Consider the following 19,213-nt stretch of genomic DNA (forward strand, 5'->3'; position numbering starts at 1 on the left):
CATTGCCATATATATTCTAAGATGACCTGGAACCCATACCAGTCTAACACTGTTACGTTCCACCAGTCTGTGGAGTTTATGAGTCAACCTTAGGGCTTATGAGAGCCCCCATGACTGCTTAACCATCTGTACATATATTTTGATCCCCTTCATTGCGCAAGTTATGAGAAATTAACAGAGATATGTCTTGTTGCAACTTATTTTTCAGGGTATACGTCTTCTTTTTCTTCCAGAATCTTCTTCTCGGGAAGCGTGGCTTTAGTAGTAAGAGCTTCTTGGAGTTTGGGTGTGGCTCCAGGAACAGTACAAGAGGATGTGTAACTGTATAATAAAAACTGCAGCTAGTTTCCGAATCTAGGTCAAAAATAAAACAACAAACCGATTATTTTATTGTTTATTTATTGATAATTGTTATAGCTCTAATGTCGAGGCACTGACAGTTGTGCATGAGATAAAGGTACCTTACCAAACGTTACACTTTTCTGGTGGGTTCATCGGCGAACCAACGGGGCAACCATACGCTTGGGCAAAGTCTTTTGAATTCGACAGCGGACCCAATACTCTGATGGGGCCGGGTGAATGAACGCTGGATCTAATTTTGGTCAGGGCATCTTCAGGTCTCATGGATCCACACCATATTTGAGCATAGTTTAGGAAAAATAACTGATCGTGCGTTAGGTTAAGGCCAGGTAGATCGAATTCCTCTTCATGCAGGGAGGACCATTTTTTGTAGGCCTAAAATGTAATTTTTTAATAGTAAAATATATTTTTATTATAACTATTTCAAAGTTAAAATCTGTCAAGAAGTGTTACTTAATTGGGCAATGCAGAGCTGCATGAGAAACTTCAGATTTTGTAGTGGTAAACCTGTGCACATATTGCAGATTCCTCTCCTCAAATTTCTTAGCTATCGCAGAGTTTTTTAACGCGTCTACGTTAAACCTTTCCTCTTTAACTTCTTTGACTTTCTTTGCGTTTGAGATTCTAGCCCTTATTGTAGTTTGAACAAGATAGTCATCCGAGTTATGGTCCCTGCGTCTTATACATACGTCTATTATGTTGATGAAATGTATAATGAATTTACTGTATTCCCCATCAGGGCCTCTCCATGTTCTCTTATGTATATCTTGTGCATAATGCATGTGCTGGCAACTACTATGTCCATTGAGGCGGCTAAGTGTATTAGGCGAGTTCCGTTGTTGTTTGACTCTTCTCTAACAGTGTAAACTGTGGTTTCTAATTGTATTCTCTCTGGCGCGTATTCTCTCTCCTTGCCTGCCTTTGCATTAAAATCTCCTATTAATACCATTACGTCATCTCTAGGACAACCTTGTTGCTTTCAATGTCAATAATGCTTTCAAGTTGTTCGTAAAATCCTTCATTTTTTTCATCAGACTTCTTTCTCATCAGTTGGTGCCTGAACATTTATTATTGAAATGTTGAATGGGTTGCATATGTGAGTTAATTTTAAATGAAGTAAAAAAAAGACTGACGTACTCACAATCATTTAATTATCACGTCGACGACCGGTTTCGATCTCTAGAATGTACAGATTATCTTCAGGTCAGCGTTACAAGTGATTAAATGATGCCGTTACAAGGAATGATTTGTAAGGTCATCAGTAACATAATTTTAAGTCCAGATTATGCTAGCAGGATAACTAGGTAACCTTTACCTAGCAACGGCATCATTTAATCAACGCTGATCTGAAGATGATCTGTATACTGAAGAGATGGAAACCGGTCGTCGAAGTGATAATTAAATGATTGTGAGTACGTCTGCCTTTTTTTACTTTATTTATTATTTAATGTTTAAAGAATTTACCCCTGATATTTATTCTGCATAGTCTTTCGTTGATAGGAAGTCATTATAAGGTGGTCTACTCTTTTATTGATTTTTTAATAAAAGAGAAAATACACTTACCCTAAAAGACTGTTTAAGTCCTCCGTTATCTGCAATGTTTTCACCTTGGGTCATTCTGCCATTGATGTAAAGACCAACTTCGTTTACTTTGTATCGGGAGTACTGATCTATGATACATTGAGTTCTTTCCCTGAATGCTTTGATCGTGGCGTTGTTCCACCATTGCATCATATTACCGTGTTTGTCGAATTGACGACCTACGGAATGACTTAACTGAATTACTTATGTAATGTTTAAGCAGGCCGCGCACTGAATCGGCATAGAGCGATCGGCTCAGCTAAGAGCAATCGGCAGATTTTGCTATTGGCTCCGTGCGTCTCCCCTCTACTTACAGTCACGTGACACGCTATCAGATTTTGTCAGGACGTTTTAACATTGAGTCTTATGGGATTATTTTGTTAAACTTGAATATTTTATTTTGTAGTGATAATAACCGAATACAATTGTTAGAATTCATTAGTTATTAATTTATACTGTAATTTATAGTGCAACAAAAATATTTTCTTTCTCGTTAATAAAGATTTATTGACATAAACTGCGATAGTGAGGTTATGTATACAAAATCAAACTGATAATCAATATTGGAAATAGAAGAATTTATATCAGATTAAGTGCGTTTTTATTTTCTGTTTATATTAATACATAATATCACTAGCGTGACACGGCATTTTTTTTAAATGTCTCATTTAAACATACACAAAGCGTCCTGATAAAATTTCAGAAAACCGCCACCATGAGCAGGTCGGTCGATTTTGCTTTGACACTTTGTTAACGCTCAGAGCGAATACATGGAAATAAATAAGCAACCGCGCATCGCCTAAGAACGTTCGACTGTCGAACTCATTTATTTCCATGTATTCGCTCTGAGCGTTAACAAAGTGTCAAAGCAAAATCGACCGACCTGCTCATGGTGGCGGTTTTTTGAAATTTTATCAGGACGCTTTGTGTATGTTTAAATGGGACATTAAACAAAAATGCCATGTCACGCTAGTGATATCATGTATTAATATAAACAGCAAGTAAAAACGCACTTAATCTGATATAAATTCTTCTATTTCCAATATTGATTATCAGTTTGATTTTGTATACATAACCTCACTATCGCAGTTTATGTCAATAAATCTTTATTAACGAAAAAGAAAATATTTTTGTTGCACTATAAATTACAGTATAAATTAATAACTAATGAATTCTAACAATTGTATTCGGTTATTATCACTACAAAATAAAATATTCAAGTTTAACAAAATAATCCCATAAGACTAAATCTTAAAACGTCCTGACAAAATCTCCGATTCAGTGCGTGGCCTGCTTTATAAACTTGTCGATCGACAAGTTTAGTGGATTAGCGATCGGCGGTTCGAGCTTCAGCCAGGTCATTTGAAATTAATAAAAGGCCAACGTCGGTAGTATAAAATTCAATAGAGTCTACGACTTGGTCTGGAATAAACTGGTGCCTGATCGGCCTGTGGAGGAGCAGTACGGCAAGGGATAAGGGCTTGCGGCTTGGTGATATCCCTCCATAGATCCCTACCGAAGGGCATTGACGCCTAACAACGATATATAATATATTTATAAACATACAATAAATTGTAGTTTTAAAACCAAGGGGGACGACAAGAAACATGGGAAGACCTTAAAATAGGTAGGTAGATAGGTAGACTAGATAGGTAGATAGATAGGTAGGTAGATTACCTTGGATCCTTAATTGTTAAAGGTGGCGATAATGAACCACCTACACTAGAAGTGATGATAAACAAAGAAATACAAATTTGGAAGGAAGAAGTAAAGGAAGCATTAAGATGCAGAAGCAGAGATGAAAATCCTGAGAAAAATCGGTGGTATGCGACAGAGCTAGAAGTGCAGATAACTGACGGAGATACAAAGTGGAGAACAACAAGGATTAGGCTAAAGAGAGAATGGAAGTATCATATAAGCCGAAAGACAACAAATAGACTAGTAAAGGTGGAAGAGGTAGTTCTCCAATAGGAAGGCAATCAGTGGAAGGAACATAAAAACAATGGAACGAAAACTTACCGTAGGCATATTGAAAAGTAGAATCACGTCTACATAAAAATAAGAGGAGCAGGTAGAAGAAGGACTAAACGAATATTAAATTAAAAACCGAAAGGAAAAAGCAGTATAGGACACTTCTTGAAAAGATAGAGTAGTAGAGTAAATAGTAGTGTTGAATTGCTAAAAACCATTTCACTATCTTTCATAAAGTACGTACCTTTATCATCAAATCCGTGGGTAATTTCATGTCCAATTACAACACCTATTCCTCCATAATTCAAGGATTTTGGGAAGTGTTGACTGTAAAACAAAGGCTGTAGTATCCCTGCTGGAAAAACTACAAAATACTATTTTATTATCTCTTCTTCATGAACTGCTAAGATAAGCGCGCACTTCCCGGCGTGCGTTCTGTTGGCGGCCGATTCGATCAAATGCGCGCTTACCTTTAAACGTTTTAGCTTGTTAAATCAAGTAATACAACTTATATCTTGAATTATATATTTCTTACCAATGTCGTTCTTGTTGGGATTATAAAAAGCATTGACCACGGCAGGTTCCGTTGACCACTTTTCTTTGTCAACTTCTTGGCGTAGTTTTTCCAAATTTTGTTTGGCTTCAAATTTAAGAATGTTAAGAACATTTAACATGAATTCATTTTTGGTAATATTCAGCTAAAAATAAAATGATATGGAATGAAGTATCCTTTATACTTTTATCTGTAATATTCAAATTTTAAGATTTAATAATTTAAAAATTTAATTTTAAGATGTATTTTCAATATTATATACAATATATTATTAGTGTAGGATTTTGCTAAAACTCTATTTTTCTTGTTTTCTGCTGCGCCACTGTTCTCCCTTTCTGAACGAAAATACATTTTTTCTTGTATCGCGCCAAAACTACTTGTTCGCGTTGCGTACAAAATCATTTCATTGCATTGCCTGATATGAAGCCAAACGGCTTACATCGTTAAAAATAGTTCTAACGGCATATTAAAAATGAGCAGTTTAACAAGGTGTAAATGTGTGGGTGGAACGGCGCAAATATTAGTATTAGTGTAAGTTCATTAACTACATGTCACGACAAGGTATGTACATTTGCTACTATTAAACGTATCACAAAAAGACTTGTTCTTAATCAAAATCCCAGCCATTGGAGATCCACGTTCACATCGAAGGAGTTAAACACATTGTGATTCCGCTGAATAAGGAACGATGTGTCGGATCGGCATATCTCTTTAATCAATTAGATATAATTTTTTGCTTCTCCTGAAAAGTTGACTAAATTAACTTATACTTCTTTTACCGAGCACTCTAGATATATCACTCCGAGCACAGGGGGTTATTGTGTGGAGGTGAGTTCAGCATCAGCTTGAGTTCTTAACACCCCCATATCCTAGCTCCCCTTTTTCCCTTTTAGGAAGAAGGGGAGCTAGGGAAGGGGAGCTAGGAAGCGGAGCTTTTGTTCGTCTACCAAGGTAGTCAAGAAAACAAAAGTAACCGAACAACGGTTTTTGGAATAACCGGTTTTTGACCGGTTATAACTGCCTGGTTAAACCGTAAGTAAAAAAAACGGTATAACCAAAAACCAGTGTTTAATTAAAAATTCCCATCCCTATTTTATTTTATTTGAAAGAAACTAACCTGATCGTATTCCTTGCAAAGTGTTTCTTTGTCTGTTATCAATTTCGGATATCCTATTCTTTCATTTATTGCATCTGCTTTCTCTTTGGCCACTGTTCTAGTCTCGTCATCCATCCAGTGGTTTTCGGCTAAAAGTTCATTAAAAGCTTCTCTAATGGTGTGTATCATTTCCAATGCAGTCTCCTAAAACCGATATTATAATAATAACATAAATATTACGGAATGGATGGATAGAAGATATGACACAGAACTACCAACACTACACTACTACTCTCTACGAACCCTTCACCACTGAAGAAGTCTCAAATATCATCAAAGAGCTTCATAACTGGAAATCTCCTGGACCAGACGGAGTTCAAAACTTCTGGCTTAAGAAGTTTTGGAGTGTTCATGATTGCTTATCAACACTAATTTTAATAATGTTATTTCTAATCCGCAGGAAACACCATTATTTCTAAATCAGGGAACCACTTATTTAATACCGAAGGATCAAAATAACACCCAAGATCCAGCCAAATACCGCCCAATTTCTTTTCTTCCAACTTTGTATAAATTGGTCACATCCTGTGTAGCCCGGCGTATCTACCAACACTGTTCCATGGGTTGCAAAGAACAACTTATCATCGACTCAGTCATTTCTAATCAAGCATATTCCAAAAAGAGGAACTTATTTACTGCCTTCATTGATTACAAGAAGGCCTTTGAATCCGTGCCGCATGAATGGCTTATAGATATATTGAGAATATATAAAGTCGATGAAAATATAGTGACCTTTTTACAGCATATAATGAGAGAGTGGAAGACTAGAATTCACCTTCAAATACTTGGTGAAAATAACATCGAAACTGAAAATATCGCAATCAGCCGGGGCCTGTTCCAAGGAGATTCCTTAAATCCACTGTGGTTCTGTCTAGCTATGAACCCACTATCTCAGCTATTGAACTCCACTGACTCAGGTTTTAGCATCAAAAATAACAACAATGTGGTGGTGAAGCTTAATCATCTGTTTTATATGGATGATTTGAAATTAATGGCTTCCACACGAAACCAACTAGATGAGATGCTAAGAACTGTAGAATCATTTTCAAATGACATTAGTATGCACTACGGACTAGACAAGTGCCGTGTTTTAAATATAGTGAGAGGAAAAGTACAGCCCGGATGATTCGATATGGCCAGAAGGGTCTAGGACGTTTCATCGCCGCCGTTTCGATGCCGCCAGTTCGATGCCGATGTCGGCCGATTTATCGCCAGTCAATAGTCGCTATCTGATATATTTCCGAATTTTCGACAGTTACAATTATTAGTTATTTTTAGTATTAATTAGGAATTCTAGGAAATGCGAGATATGACGGCGATGAAATGGACTGGCGATGAACCGGCGGCATCGAAACGGCCGGCGATGAACCGGCGGCATCGAAACGTCCCATTCCGGGCCAGAACATCGAGGCCATGGGTGAAAACGATATGTATAAATATCTTGGAGTAAAGCAAGCGCGGAAAATTGACCATAAGCAAATGAAAACTGAGATAACTGCGGAGTTTATACGAAGGGTAAAACAGCTGCTTCGTTCACACCTTAACAGTAGAAATTTGTTTAAGGCACTAAACACCTACGCATGTTCCGCGCTTAACTATTCGTTTGGCATTGTTAAGTGGACAAAAACGGACATAGAGGATCTTCAGCGAAAAGTAAGAACACACCTCACAAAGGCACAAAAACATCATCCTAAAAGTGTAGTAGAAAGAACGACATTACCACGGAATCTAGGAGGAAGAGGACTTATGGATATAGGTGAGCAATTAGATAAACAAATTGCTAATTTAAGAACTTATTTTCAGATGCAAGCTGAGATATCTACTCTACATCGCGCTATCTGCGCAGAAGATGACACAACACCGATCAAACTGAGGGAACCAGAAATGTGCATAAACCACCTCACTAAAGACGAAAAAATGCGCACCTTTATGGGTAAACCTCTGCACGGGCGACATCCCAATGAGGTCAGCTAAGACTATGTCGACAATACAGCGTCGAACTATTGGTTGCCATCAGAAAAGATGTTCCCTGAAACGGAGGGTTCATTACTGGCCATTCAGGATCAGGTTATACTAACCAGAAATTACCTGAAATATACCGTCAAAGACCTTCAGGTTCAAAACGACAGATGCCGATATGGATGTCAAGCCCAAGAAACCATCCAACATATTACAGGGGCCTGCCAGGCATTTGCTGCAACTGAATACAAGGAACGGCATGACGCAGTGGGAAAAATCTTTCATCAGGAGATATCTATCAAGCTGGAACTTTTCCAAACGGACCATCTCCTATATTATCAATACGTCCCTGAGAGTATGCTTGAGGATGGCAACTACAAGCTATACTGGGACCGCACTGTGCTCACAGACCAAACAGTGGCACATAATAGACCAGATCTCGTTCTAGTTAATAAATTAACCAGACAAACAACACTACAGTTGAGTCCGCGAGTCTTTACCCGTGCGGCATTAATACCTGGTGAGATAAAACACATACTTTTTATTTAGCATCATTCTCTTGCACGGATGAAATTAATGACAAACCAGCTGCCATGCAGCTGCCGCCTGTTATTTAAGTAAAAGCACATGTTATTTTTATGAACGATTAAGACTCAGTGTATTGAAAAGAGATAGTTACAAAGAAAGACGATTGGGATGTCTTCACATATTTTAAGTACAATTTCTGACGCTTTGGTTTGTTTAGTTTTGTGGCTGTCAATTTGTTGAATGTTTTGCTGTTATTCTGTCGAGTTTTTGCATTTTGAAGTTTTTTATAGTATACAAAGAGTTGTTTTCGCAACTAATTTTATATTGGAGTCAGAAATTTTGTGATAAGTTTATGTTATTTTAAGATAAATTTTGACGACGTACAAAGCTAACCTCATTGTTGACACAGTTGAATGCTTGTGTTTAAGGTTCCGCCAAAGTGAATAAAATATCAAAAAGAAAATATGTTATTGAATTTTTTTATAAATTGCTTATTTATTTATTAATCAATGATAATAAAATAATTTATTAAGCTACTTTAAATGTAGCTGTAATGATGCACCAAAATTTTAAAGGAAAACTTAAATTTGACATTCTATTTATTTGATAACGTCAAATTTTATAATAACCCGTAATCGGAATAATATCCATTTGCCGTTGCGTTCAGTAAATTTCCGACTTATTCGTATGCTTTAAATGATGACGCACGGGTAAAGACTCGCGGACTCAACGTAATTGATGTGGCGATACCTAACAACAATAATCCACTTAGTAAATTTACTGAAAAGATCGCCAAGTACAGAGATCTGGAAAGTCAAATACGAAGACAATGGAGAATGCAAAGTACCCAGACGATACCTATTATTATGTCTACTACTGGAGTGATTCCGAAGAACCTCCTCGAAAACATAAAAAGCTGGGTCTAAATGAACACCTTTATAAGACCATGCAGAAAGCTGTACTACTTGCGACGGCCAGATGTGTACGAAAATTTCTGGGAGATAGTCCAGCATATCAAGTCACCTAGGGCTCGATAACACGGAAAGAGTCCCACCAGGGCTCAATCCTTTTGATACCGAAGGTATCTGGGATGTCAATGTTTCCCTTAGAGGGAGTGTGAGCCGTATGGCTAAATCTGGACATAAATAATAATATAAATTACCAAGTAACAAAACAAAATAATTTATTTAATTTTTTTAAACATGATTAACTGAAATTATGCTTAATTCCTATTAAAGAAGAATATTAAATAAAGAATAGACCAGCAACCAAGAGATAAGAGCGCTCATCGGAAAAGCTAGATCCACCTTCAACCGGATATGAGTCTTCTTCAAGAGCCACAACCTCTGTCTTGGCATAAAAGTTATAATGCTGCTATACTACGTATTCTCTGTCCTTTTTTATGAGTGTTAAATCGTGGACCTTAAACGGTGATATTTGCACAAAATTGAAAGCATTTGAGATGTGGCTATATCGGAGAATTCTTAAAATCCCGTGGACTGAATGGGTCACAAATTAGGGGGTCCTCGGAAGAATGATGAAGAACCGAGAGGTACTGACCACCATCAAATCTCGAAGTTTCGAATACTTCGGCCACATAACGCGAAATGAATCCAGCTCCTATAAGCTATCCTCTATTTGGAAAGCGAGGTCCAGGAAGAAGAGGAACATCCTGGTTAAAGAACCTCAGAACATATGCGTAACCAGGGGACGTTTGAGGGGTCATAACCCCCCCCCCATTTGGATGTACTTTGAGCTCTATACGCTTAACACCATTACTATTCCATACACCCGAGAGACCATCAAGTAGTTGTAACCCCCCCCCCTTAGGACCATCCTGGTTACACCTCTGCCTCAGAACCTGGTTCAACACAACATCTGTGCAGCTTTTCCATGCTGCTACAGATAAGATAAAGATTGTCATGATGATCGCCAACATTCGTCACAGATAGGCACATCAAGAAGAAGAAGAAAGATAGTAAATCATACTTACTTTACTTAAATGATCGAAATTGTCTCGAATATATAAGGCACCTACAGCCATGCCCATTTTCTTGTTGGTCCATTCTACGCATTGCGCCCATCGGTGTCGTTCGGATAAAACACCTTGTAGAATTTTTCGAAACTCTACACGCTCCTTCTGGTAATCGTCCACCAAGTGCGTAGATAACGACATTACTAGACGCCACAATACATAATTGTGGATTATTCTGCAAAATAAATAGAAATTAAATATGTATAAACATTTTGAATTTCTTTGCAACACGAAAATGCAGCAGCTGCATAATGCTCTGAGAGTGCAGGAAGAGTCTATACCGGTTTCGGAGGTCTTTTCCCCCTCATCAGTAGTCCCATATCGTCTTCTCTCCGATTTCTCCAGGCATCACACTTTGGGCATTCCCTAATTGCAAAGAAAGAAATGTCACGGATGAACTAGAGCCATCTACCGAAAAACAAAGTAAGTTATCAAGCGAAGTAGCACAGAAAAAGACAATAGATATCGTTCCCATACCACCAGATTGACCACAGGTGGAATACTTTCTTTGGTTACACCTCCTGAGATTTTCAAAATTTATAAATCATACAGGATGCCGAGGAAATTAAGATGAGAGAATTTTAAATAATTCACAACTCATCTGCTCAGCGGATATGGGACTACTGATGAGGGGGAAAAGACCTCCGAAACCGGTATAGACTCTTCCTGCACTCACCGATTTAACCAGAGCATTATGCAGCTGCTGCGTTTTCGTGTTGCAAAGAAATTGAAAATGTTTATACATTTTTAATTAATTTACTCTTTTGTAGGAGCATTAAGGAATCTTTCTTGTTGGAACTTTTACCACGCTGAGCAGATAAGTTGTGAATTATTTAAAATTCTCTCATCTTAATTTCCTCGGCATCCTGTATGATTTATAAATTTTGAAAATCTCAGGAGGTGTAACCAAAGAAAGTATTCCACCTGTTGTCAATCTGGTGGTATAGGAACGATATTGATTGTCGTTTTCTATGCTACTTCGATTGGTAACTTACTTAGAAATTAAATACTTTAACATAAAAACATAAATTTCTCTTCGTTTTTTCTACTTTTGTCACTCCAATCGTAACTTGGATGTCAGTATCAATCTTGACCTTATTTACTGCTGATATAAAGAGCCCATTTGTGGTACATGCAAACCATTTCCCAAATTTCACATCCATGAAGTTATTCTATCCCCAGGTAGTGTACTGTTCAGCCATCTAGGATTCAGGTAACATTTCAGAGGAATGGTTGTGTACTGTTCAGCCATCTAGGATTGAGGTAACATTCCAGAGGAATTGTTGTTGTATATTTGTAGCATTATCAAGGAAACTATTTGCGAAAGCGTGCGAATAATTCAGGACCATCAATCTTAAAAATTTTTCTTAAAAGCATACAGAGTGAGTTTTATGTATGGAAACCCTCAATTTTATCGGAAAGGGCTTGCACGATTTTCATAGATTTTTGTGGGTAAGGGTTTTCTAATGTGGCGGATATTATAGTGTTAATAACATTGTTGTCAGATTTTCCGTTTTTCTGGAAATCTAATGAACTTTATTATTTCAAATGGAATACCCCATATATTTTTTGCGTTCTGAAGTCCTTAAAAAATGCTGATTATTTCTCATATTGTATTCCTAAATGCCATAATTTCGGAGTTATTGCTACATTTTTTTTTTAATTTAAACAAATTATAAAAATCAGTTTTTTCGGCCCGGGTAAACATTATTTTAGGTTGTTTAGATCATTGAGAACAAAAAATATCTTTTGTAATTTTTCTCTAAAATTAATCGTTTCCGAATTATATGGAGTGGAGTTCGAATCGGGGGAGAAACTATTAACAACATCAGATATGCAGACGACACCGCGATCATGGCTGAAAATATCGAAGATCTTCAATTCATTATAGATCGAGTCACTAGAGAATGCTTCAACAACGGACTTAACATAAATGCAACAAAAACAAGGTTACTTGTGGTTAGTAAACAAGACGTCGGCCCTATGCAACTAATTGTCAGTGATGAATCAATAACAAAAGTTAACCCTTTTAAATACCTAGGATGTTGGATAAACGAGACACTAAATCCGGATGAAGAAATTAAAACTCGTATAGAAATTGCAAGAGGAGCATTTATGAAACTTAGATCTATTCTGAGCAACTCTCAGCTGAACTTACAACTAAGAATCAAGTTCCTAAAATGTTATGTGTATCCTGTATTACTATATGGATGTGAAACTTGGATCATGAAGGTTAACATGATGAACAAATTAGAAGCCTTTGAGATGTGGTCGTATCGTAGAATGCTCAGAATATCTTGGGTTCAACGCATTTCAAACAGAGAAGTCTTAAACAGAGTAGGTCAAGGCGAAGGTGACTGAATGAGGATGATAAAAAAGAGAAAACTTGAATATCTGGGGCATATAATGAGAGGTAGCAGATACAGGATGCTGTAGTTAATACTCAATGGAAAGATCGACGGAAAAAGAGGAATTAGCCGAAAGAAATATTCATGGCTCCGAAACCTTCGTCAAGGGACTGGCTTATCAGCAGATCAATTGTTACATACCGCACAGGATCGAGAACGATGTCGGCAAATTGTTATGGAAGCTACCCACGCCTAAAAATTTGGGCACGGTACTTAAAGAAGAAGAAGAAGAAGAATTATAAACAATTTAAAACTGAAAAAAAAATCGAATAATGACGATTTTCAAGGTTCAAAAACACAAATAAAAATATTATTTTTGAAACTGCGAAGTGCCCAAATTCAAGTTCAGGCCTTATTTTATCAGTTACCGATGATTAATACCTATGAGCTTGTTTCATTTTAAAATATTGTTTTTTAGTTGTTAATGAAGCCCGATCGCCCGTCCTCTCATATGTACTTCACATTGACAATTAAAAAGCAACATTTTAGAATAAAACGAGCCAAAAAATCCTATGGCATTCTATTAGAAATAGAGTTGAGCTGGAATTTAGGTACTTCGTAATTTCAAAAATTATATTTTTTACTTGTGTTTTTGAACCTTAAAATCGTCATTATTCGATTTTTCTCAGTTTTAAATTGTTTATTACTCGCAAACGATTAACTTTAGAGAAAAAATACAAAAGACTTTTTTTGGTCCCAATGAGCCAAAGAACGTAAAATAATGTCTACCTGGGGCAAAAAATTTTTGTTTTATAATTTGTTTAAATTTTTTTTTTTAATAAATGTAACAATAACTCCGAAATTATGGCATCTAGGTATAGGGAATATAACATGAAAAATAATCAGTATTTCTTAAGGACTTCAAAACGCACAAAATATACAGGGCGTTCTATTTGAAATAAGAAAGTTCATTAGATTTCCAGAAAAACGGAAGATCTGACAACAATGTAATTAGCACTTTAATATCGGCCAAATTAGAAAGCCCCTGCCTACCAAAATCTATAAAAATCGTGCAAGTCGTTTTCGAGATAATTGAGTGTTTTCATACATAAAACTCACTCTGTATATTCCAGGATTTATAAAAAATGCGAAGATAATATCTAAAAAATGCAGTTTGGATTTCGTAATTATAATGGTACTAGAGTATTTTCACTTTACAATTTCTGCTCCAGAGATGGCATGACGTCAGCTGTGACGTCTACGTTAGTTTTATTGATTACCACAAAGCGTTTGGAAGTTGTCAACACCAGAAGGTGAACGCCACCCTAAAAAGAATAGGAATATATTATGTGAAGAAGATTCTAATAATCAAGAATTTTTACTGAATCCAGCATGATCAAGTCAAAGTCGAAGACAAATTGACCAACCAGGTAAAGATCACATGAGGAATAAGGCAGTGTTATGTGCTGTCACTGACCATTTTCAATATATACTCCAACAAAATTTTCACTGAAACTGGAAGAAGTAATTTTCGAAATAAGAAACCTAAACTAATATTTATGTAATATAATAAACTTACGTGCATAGAAATCGGCCCACTTAAAAATTTGGTCATTTTGATGTCTCGTATTTCCTAAACCTGTTGGCCAATATAAGGCATTTTTTAGTATGTTATAGCCTGATTATTTAAAAATATCGCTGTAATAATATTGTTGCTGAACAGGTAAACTTTTATTGTATACCGGGTGTATGAATCAAACTGCGTTTTTTTCTCAAAGTTCTCATCACCCTGTGGAATATTCTAGCATTTATAAAATACTGAAATTAAATCCCAGCTACAGTTTCAGGTTTTTTTAATATTATTTTTTTTTTATTCATTCGTTTATGTGGAATAATAAAAAAGTTAGGTACTTTAACAACTAGACATGGTCTTCATCAATCCAATCATATTACCCGTATGCACGCTAATGGTGAATATAAAATTTTTAATTATATGTCAAAAAATCGGCAATAACTACCTCTTAGAATCCACCAAACTTCATTTGCATATCTCACCTGGTTTTAGAGTAATAAATAAATCGTCAGTTTGTAAGAAAAAATTCAACATTTATTCAACGAAATATTTGCAAACATACGTTTATAAAGCAAACTGTCATTATTTTTTCATGCAGAATTACCCTTTAAAGTTTGTCCCACTTGGTTAAAAACACCGTGTATTGATGAAGAACATGTCTAGTTGTCTAGTTGTTAAAGTACCTAACTTTTTTATTATCCAACATAAACGAATGAATCAAAAAACAGAATGTTAAGAAAACGTGAGGCTATAGTTGGGTTTTAATTTCAGTATTTTATAAATCCTAGAATATTCCACAGTGTGATGCGAACTTTGAGAAAAAAACATGGTTTGATTCGTGCATCCGGTATACAATAAAAATTTACCTGTTTAGCAACAATATTATTACAGCGATATTGAAAAAGAATCAGGCTATAACATATTAAAAAAATCACCAAAATTATTTCTATGCACGTAAGTTTAGTATAAAATATGTAAAATATTTTAACAGATTTTATTTCTAAATTACCTTCTATCTGTGGTAGACAAAATCTTTCCCAACTCGACGAAATAAGATATTCCATAAGCTACGATCTGTTCGTCCTCATTTATGTTCATGTCAAATATGGTTCTAAAATACTCCAGCCAGTTAAATTTGGGCACTAACTTGGCTAGATCTTTGATAGACATCTTCTTATAAATCATACTAGTATCATGTCTGTCTTGCTCTGGAAGCGAAGCCTAAAACACGAGCGCAGATTATGTAGATGTAAATTATTGTTTCTTTTGCCCTCTCCCATATATTTAGATCTAAATGTGTCCACCGAAATACAAAGATGAGAATCTATAAACCTTAATTCGACCAATAGCATGCTATGGCAGTGAAGCATGGGTTCTGAAATAAACATCCAAAAACAAACGTTTGAGGTAAATCTGTGAAGGAAAACGGAATCTTCAGAACTCGATGTAACAATGAGCTTTATCAACTTTATGAGGAAACACCCCTGTCAGACTTCATTAGAATACAAAGATTGCAATGGACAGGACATGTGATAAGAATGGGAGAAGATAGGCTACCAAAAAGAGCAGTGAACGGTAGAATGCAGGGAAACAGACCGGTTGGAAAGCCAAGAAAGCGCTGGGAAGACACAGTAAGCAGCGACGCACAAGAACTTTTAGGAGTCCGTGTAAAAAGAAAAGCAGCCACAGACAAGCAAGGGTGGAGGCAAAAAATAAAGGAGGCCAAGGCTCAATTTGGGCTGTAGTGTCGTAGAGGAAGGAAGTTATTGTTACTTACCGCCAAGGGTAACTCTACATTAGGGTGTATGAACGCCATTTATAATCCAGAGAAATAAGATTTTTCTCGTGACACATCCCCCTCCAGGCCGAAACCAAATTATTTCAGTAGTATGGACATTTATACTTATAACCTATATGTTTCCTGCAGCCGATTTTGATGACATACATAGTTATAAACAAATGAAAATCAAAAAACGGTAAATTTTCGCTTTTTTCGTCTATTACTAAAAAGTGAAGCATTCTAAACAAATTTGAGAATAAGAAACTCATAAATCATATAAAATACTTCAATATGGCGTTCGGTGAATATGTATATCCTTATTTGTTGCTTAGAAAATTGCAAAATAAGTCATAAATTTTGAGATTTTTTAAATGTTCATAACTTATGTAAAAATTAAGTTAGAACCTTCTTATTACACGGAATGCTGTATTTAAAATATTAACGGAAAATTATATTTTAAATTTCAAAGCAATTGGTCAAATAGTTTAAAAATTATTTAATTTGTTTATCCCAAATTCATTTTTTTACAACACTATAAGTCAGAAAATTATGAGGTTACAGTAATACTTCGGACAGTTTATGAAAGACCTATTTATACTATTTATACTATTAACTTAATTTAAAAAAATGACAAAAAGTAATTTTAAATAGTGTAAAATTATTTTGCAAAATAATTGTCGATTTTTTGCTTACTTATAAACAATTAGAATAACTTTATAACAGTTACCCGTAGAAAAATTATTATTTCATATTTAGAAAGACTGAATTTTTATACCCATTTAGAAAGAAAAACAATTTAGTCCAGGGTAATAAGGTTTTTTCCATGACACTCGAGCAGCCAGGGTACTGAAGCGTTTTTTCGACAGGTAATACCTATAAGAGCAAATTGTAACTATTTCCTGCGTAGGATCTGGCGGCCATTTTTATTTATTAACAATTAAGTGTCAAAAAATGGCATTTTCCCTTTTTTTTCAAATTAATGAAAAACAGTGAAACTTATGGTTTTTTAGTACAAATATCTTTAAGATTATGGAAAAAGCTTTAAAATGGCGTATTACAAAGTTTGATATACTCATTTATTGTTAATATAATTGCGAAAAAAGGCCGGAATTGCAAAGAAAAATAATTTCGCAATATTTATTGTAAAAATTAGTGTGACGCTTTGAAATTTTGGTCATATAAGGGTTCTTTGGTGCTTAATATGTGATAAAAATTTCAAAGCGATTCATTCAATTGTTTAAGTTTTTTTTCAAATTGTTTATACCAGAGAGCATTTTTTTGCAATAACATAAGTCAGAAAAAAATGACATTAGAACCATTCCACAGGGGTCAAATGAAAGAGCATGAGCTCTATTTTCAACTTGGTTTAAAAAAAGCGACTAAAAAATGCATTTATTAGTAATAAATAATTATGAAAAAGTATCGTAAATCTTTCCTTATAAACTTTTTATTTTGTTATATAAGAAATTATATATATTTATTACAATTTTTTATCAATTATGATATAAATAACATTACTTGGTAGTTGTGCACTTAAAACAGGGTAAGAAGTTAATTTTTTTGGAAAAAGTTATTCAAAAAATTTATAAGGAAAGATTTACGATGCTTTTGCATAATTATTTATTACTAGTAAGTGCATTTTTTATTCGGTTTTTTTAAACCAAGTTGAAAATATAGCTCATGCTCTTCCATTTGACACCTGTGGAATGGTTCTAACATCATTTTTTTCTGACTTATGTAATTGCAAAAAAAATGCTCTCTGAGATAAACAATTCGAATAAATTTAAACAATTGAATGAATCACTTTGAAATTTTTATCACATATTAAGCATCAAAGAACCCTCATTTGACAAAAATTTCAAACATGTACACTAATTTTTACAACAATTATAGCGAAAATATTTTTCTTTGCAATTCCGACCTTTCTTCGCAATTATATTAACAATAAATGAGTATATCAAACTTTGTAATATGTCATTTTAAAGATTTTTCCATAATCTCAAAGATATTTGTACTAAAAAAATCATAAGTTCCACTGTTTTCCATTGATTTTAAAAAAAAAAAGGGAAAAATGCCATTTTTTGACAGTTAATTGTTTATAAATAAAAATGGCCGCCAGATCCTACGCAGGAAATAGTTACAATTTGTTCCTATAGGTATTACTTGTCGAAAAAACGCTTCAGTACCCTGGCTGCTGAAGTGTCACGAACAGGGTATATTTTTGTCTTATTACCCTGGCCTAATTGTCCTAGGACAATTAGGGACGAAGTTAGCCCCCTCCCCTTTTTTAGTTCACATGTTCTTGCAAAATAATTTTGCAGTATTTAGAATTATTTTTTGTCATTTTTGTTTAATTAAATCAGTAGTGTACATCTTCTTCTTTCATAAACTATCCAAAGAAAAGTATCGTTTTCTGACTTATAGTGTCGCAAAAAAATTAATTTGGGATAAACAAATTAAATAACTTGTAAACTATTTGACCAATTGCTTTGAAATTTAGGGTATGATTTGATCACCAGAAGACTCAGCATTCCGTGTAATAAGAAGGTTCTAACTTAATTTTTACATAAGTTATGAACATTTAAAAAAACTCAAAATTTATTATTTATTTTGCAATTTTCTAAGCAACCAATAAGGATAGACATATTCAGCGAACGCTATAGGCATCTTCCTAGACGTCCAAAAGGCCTTCGACCAGGTCTGGCACCCAGGCCTGATCGAAAAACTCCACCGATTTGGACTGCCTATAACATTTATCAAACTTATTCATTCCTATCTCTCAAATCGAACAATTCGCGTCAAAGTCGCTAACCAATTATCCACCCCATTTACTCCTCAAGCAGGAGTGCCACAAGGATCCATATTAGCTCCTATACTATACACAGCGTACAACAGTGACATCCCCCATCCCATTAATCGAACTGAGTCAATCCTACTTTACGCCGACGATACTGCACTGCTCACTGCAGGCACTGCGCGAGGCACGCTAGGGCGACACTCTGCCTTCGATAGGGCCCAAACTCTATTAGACAAGGTAGTGAGGTGGTGCAATAAATGGAGAGTCACCCTCAACCCAGCCAAAACACAAATGATTGCCTTCAGACACCCTCGCAGTGCTAGGTACGAAACAACCAGAATAACCCTTCAAGTAGAAGCTCTTGAATATCGTCCGTCGGTGGTCTACTTGGGAGTCCACTTTGGCAGGACACTCAACTGGAACATCGACATCCAACACACCCTAAACAGGGTAAGAAACAGAGCTAAACTCCTTGGAGCGTTATCTGGAACGTTCGGAGGTACATCGAGCAAGACTCTCCTGCACACCTATAAAACCTTCATAAGGCCCATTATCGACTACAGAGCGCTCCT

At 35.5% G+C, this 19,213-nt stretch overlaps 2 protein-coding genes across 2 annotated transcripts in view; one reads left to right on the top strand and one right to left on the bottom strand.

The window, feature by feature from the left end:
- Positions 1-380: 380 nt before the first annotated feature.
- LOC114331100 (neprilysin-1-like) overlaps positions 381-19,213 on the bottom strand; it is a 43,386-nt gene continuing 24,553 nt past the window's right edge. The window contains exons 8-14 of the mRNA XM_028280568.1: positions 15,074-15,285; positions 10,102-10,318; positions 5,583-5,765; positions 4,448-4,610; positions 4,157-4,276; positions 1,924-2,120; positions 381-735 (exon numbers count right to left, since the gene is read on the bottom strand). Coding sequence (XP_028136369.1) covers positions 463-735; positions 1,924-2,120; positions 4,157-4,276; positions 4,448-4,610; positions 5,583-5,765; positions 10,102-10,318; positions 15,074-15,285 — 1,365 coding nt within the window. The 3' untranslated portion in view covers positions 381-462. The remainder of the gene's footprint in view (positions 736-1,923; positions 2,121-4,156; positions 4,277-4,447; positions 4,611-5,582; positions 5,766-10,101; positions 10,319-15,073; positions 15,286-19,213) is intronic.
- LOC114331102 (major facilitator superfamily domain-containing protein 6-like) overlaps positions 4,891-19,213 on the top strand; it is a 101,470-nt gene continuing 87,147 nt past the window's right edge. The window contains exon 1 of the mRNA XM_028280570.2: positions 4,891-5,026. Coding sequence (XP_028136371.1) covers positions 5,014-5,026 — 13 coding nt within the window. The 5' untranslated portion in view covers positions 4,891-5,013. The remainder of the gene's footprint in view (positions 5,027-19,213) is intronic.

The sequence above is a fragment of the Diabrotica virgifera genome, chromosome 5 (assembly GCF_917563875.1).
Source record: "Diabrotica virgifera virgifera chromosome 5, PGI_DIABVI_V3a".
Lineage (NCBI taxonomy): Eukaryota > Metazoa > Arthropoda > Insecta > Coleoptera > Chrysomelidae > Diabrotica > Diabrotica virgifera.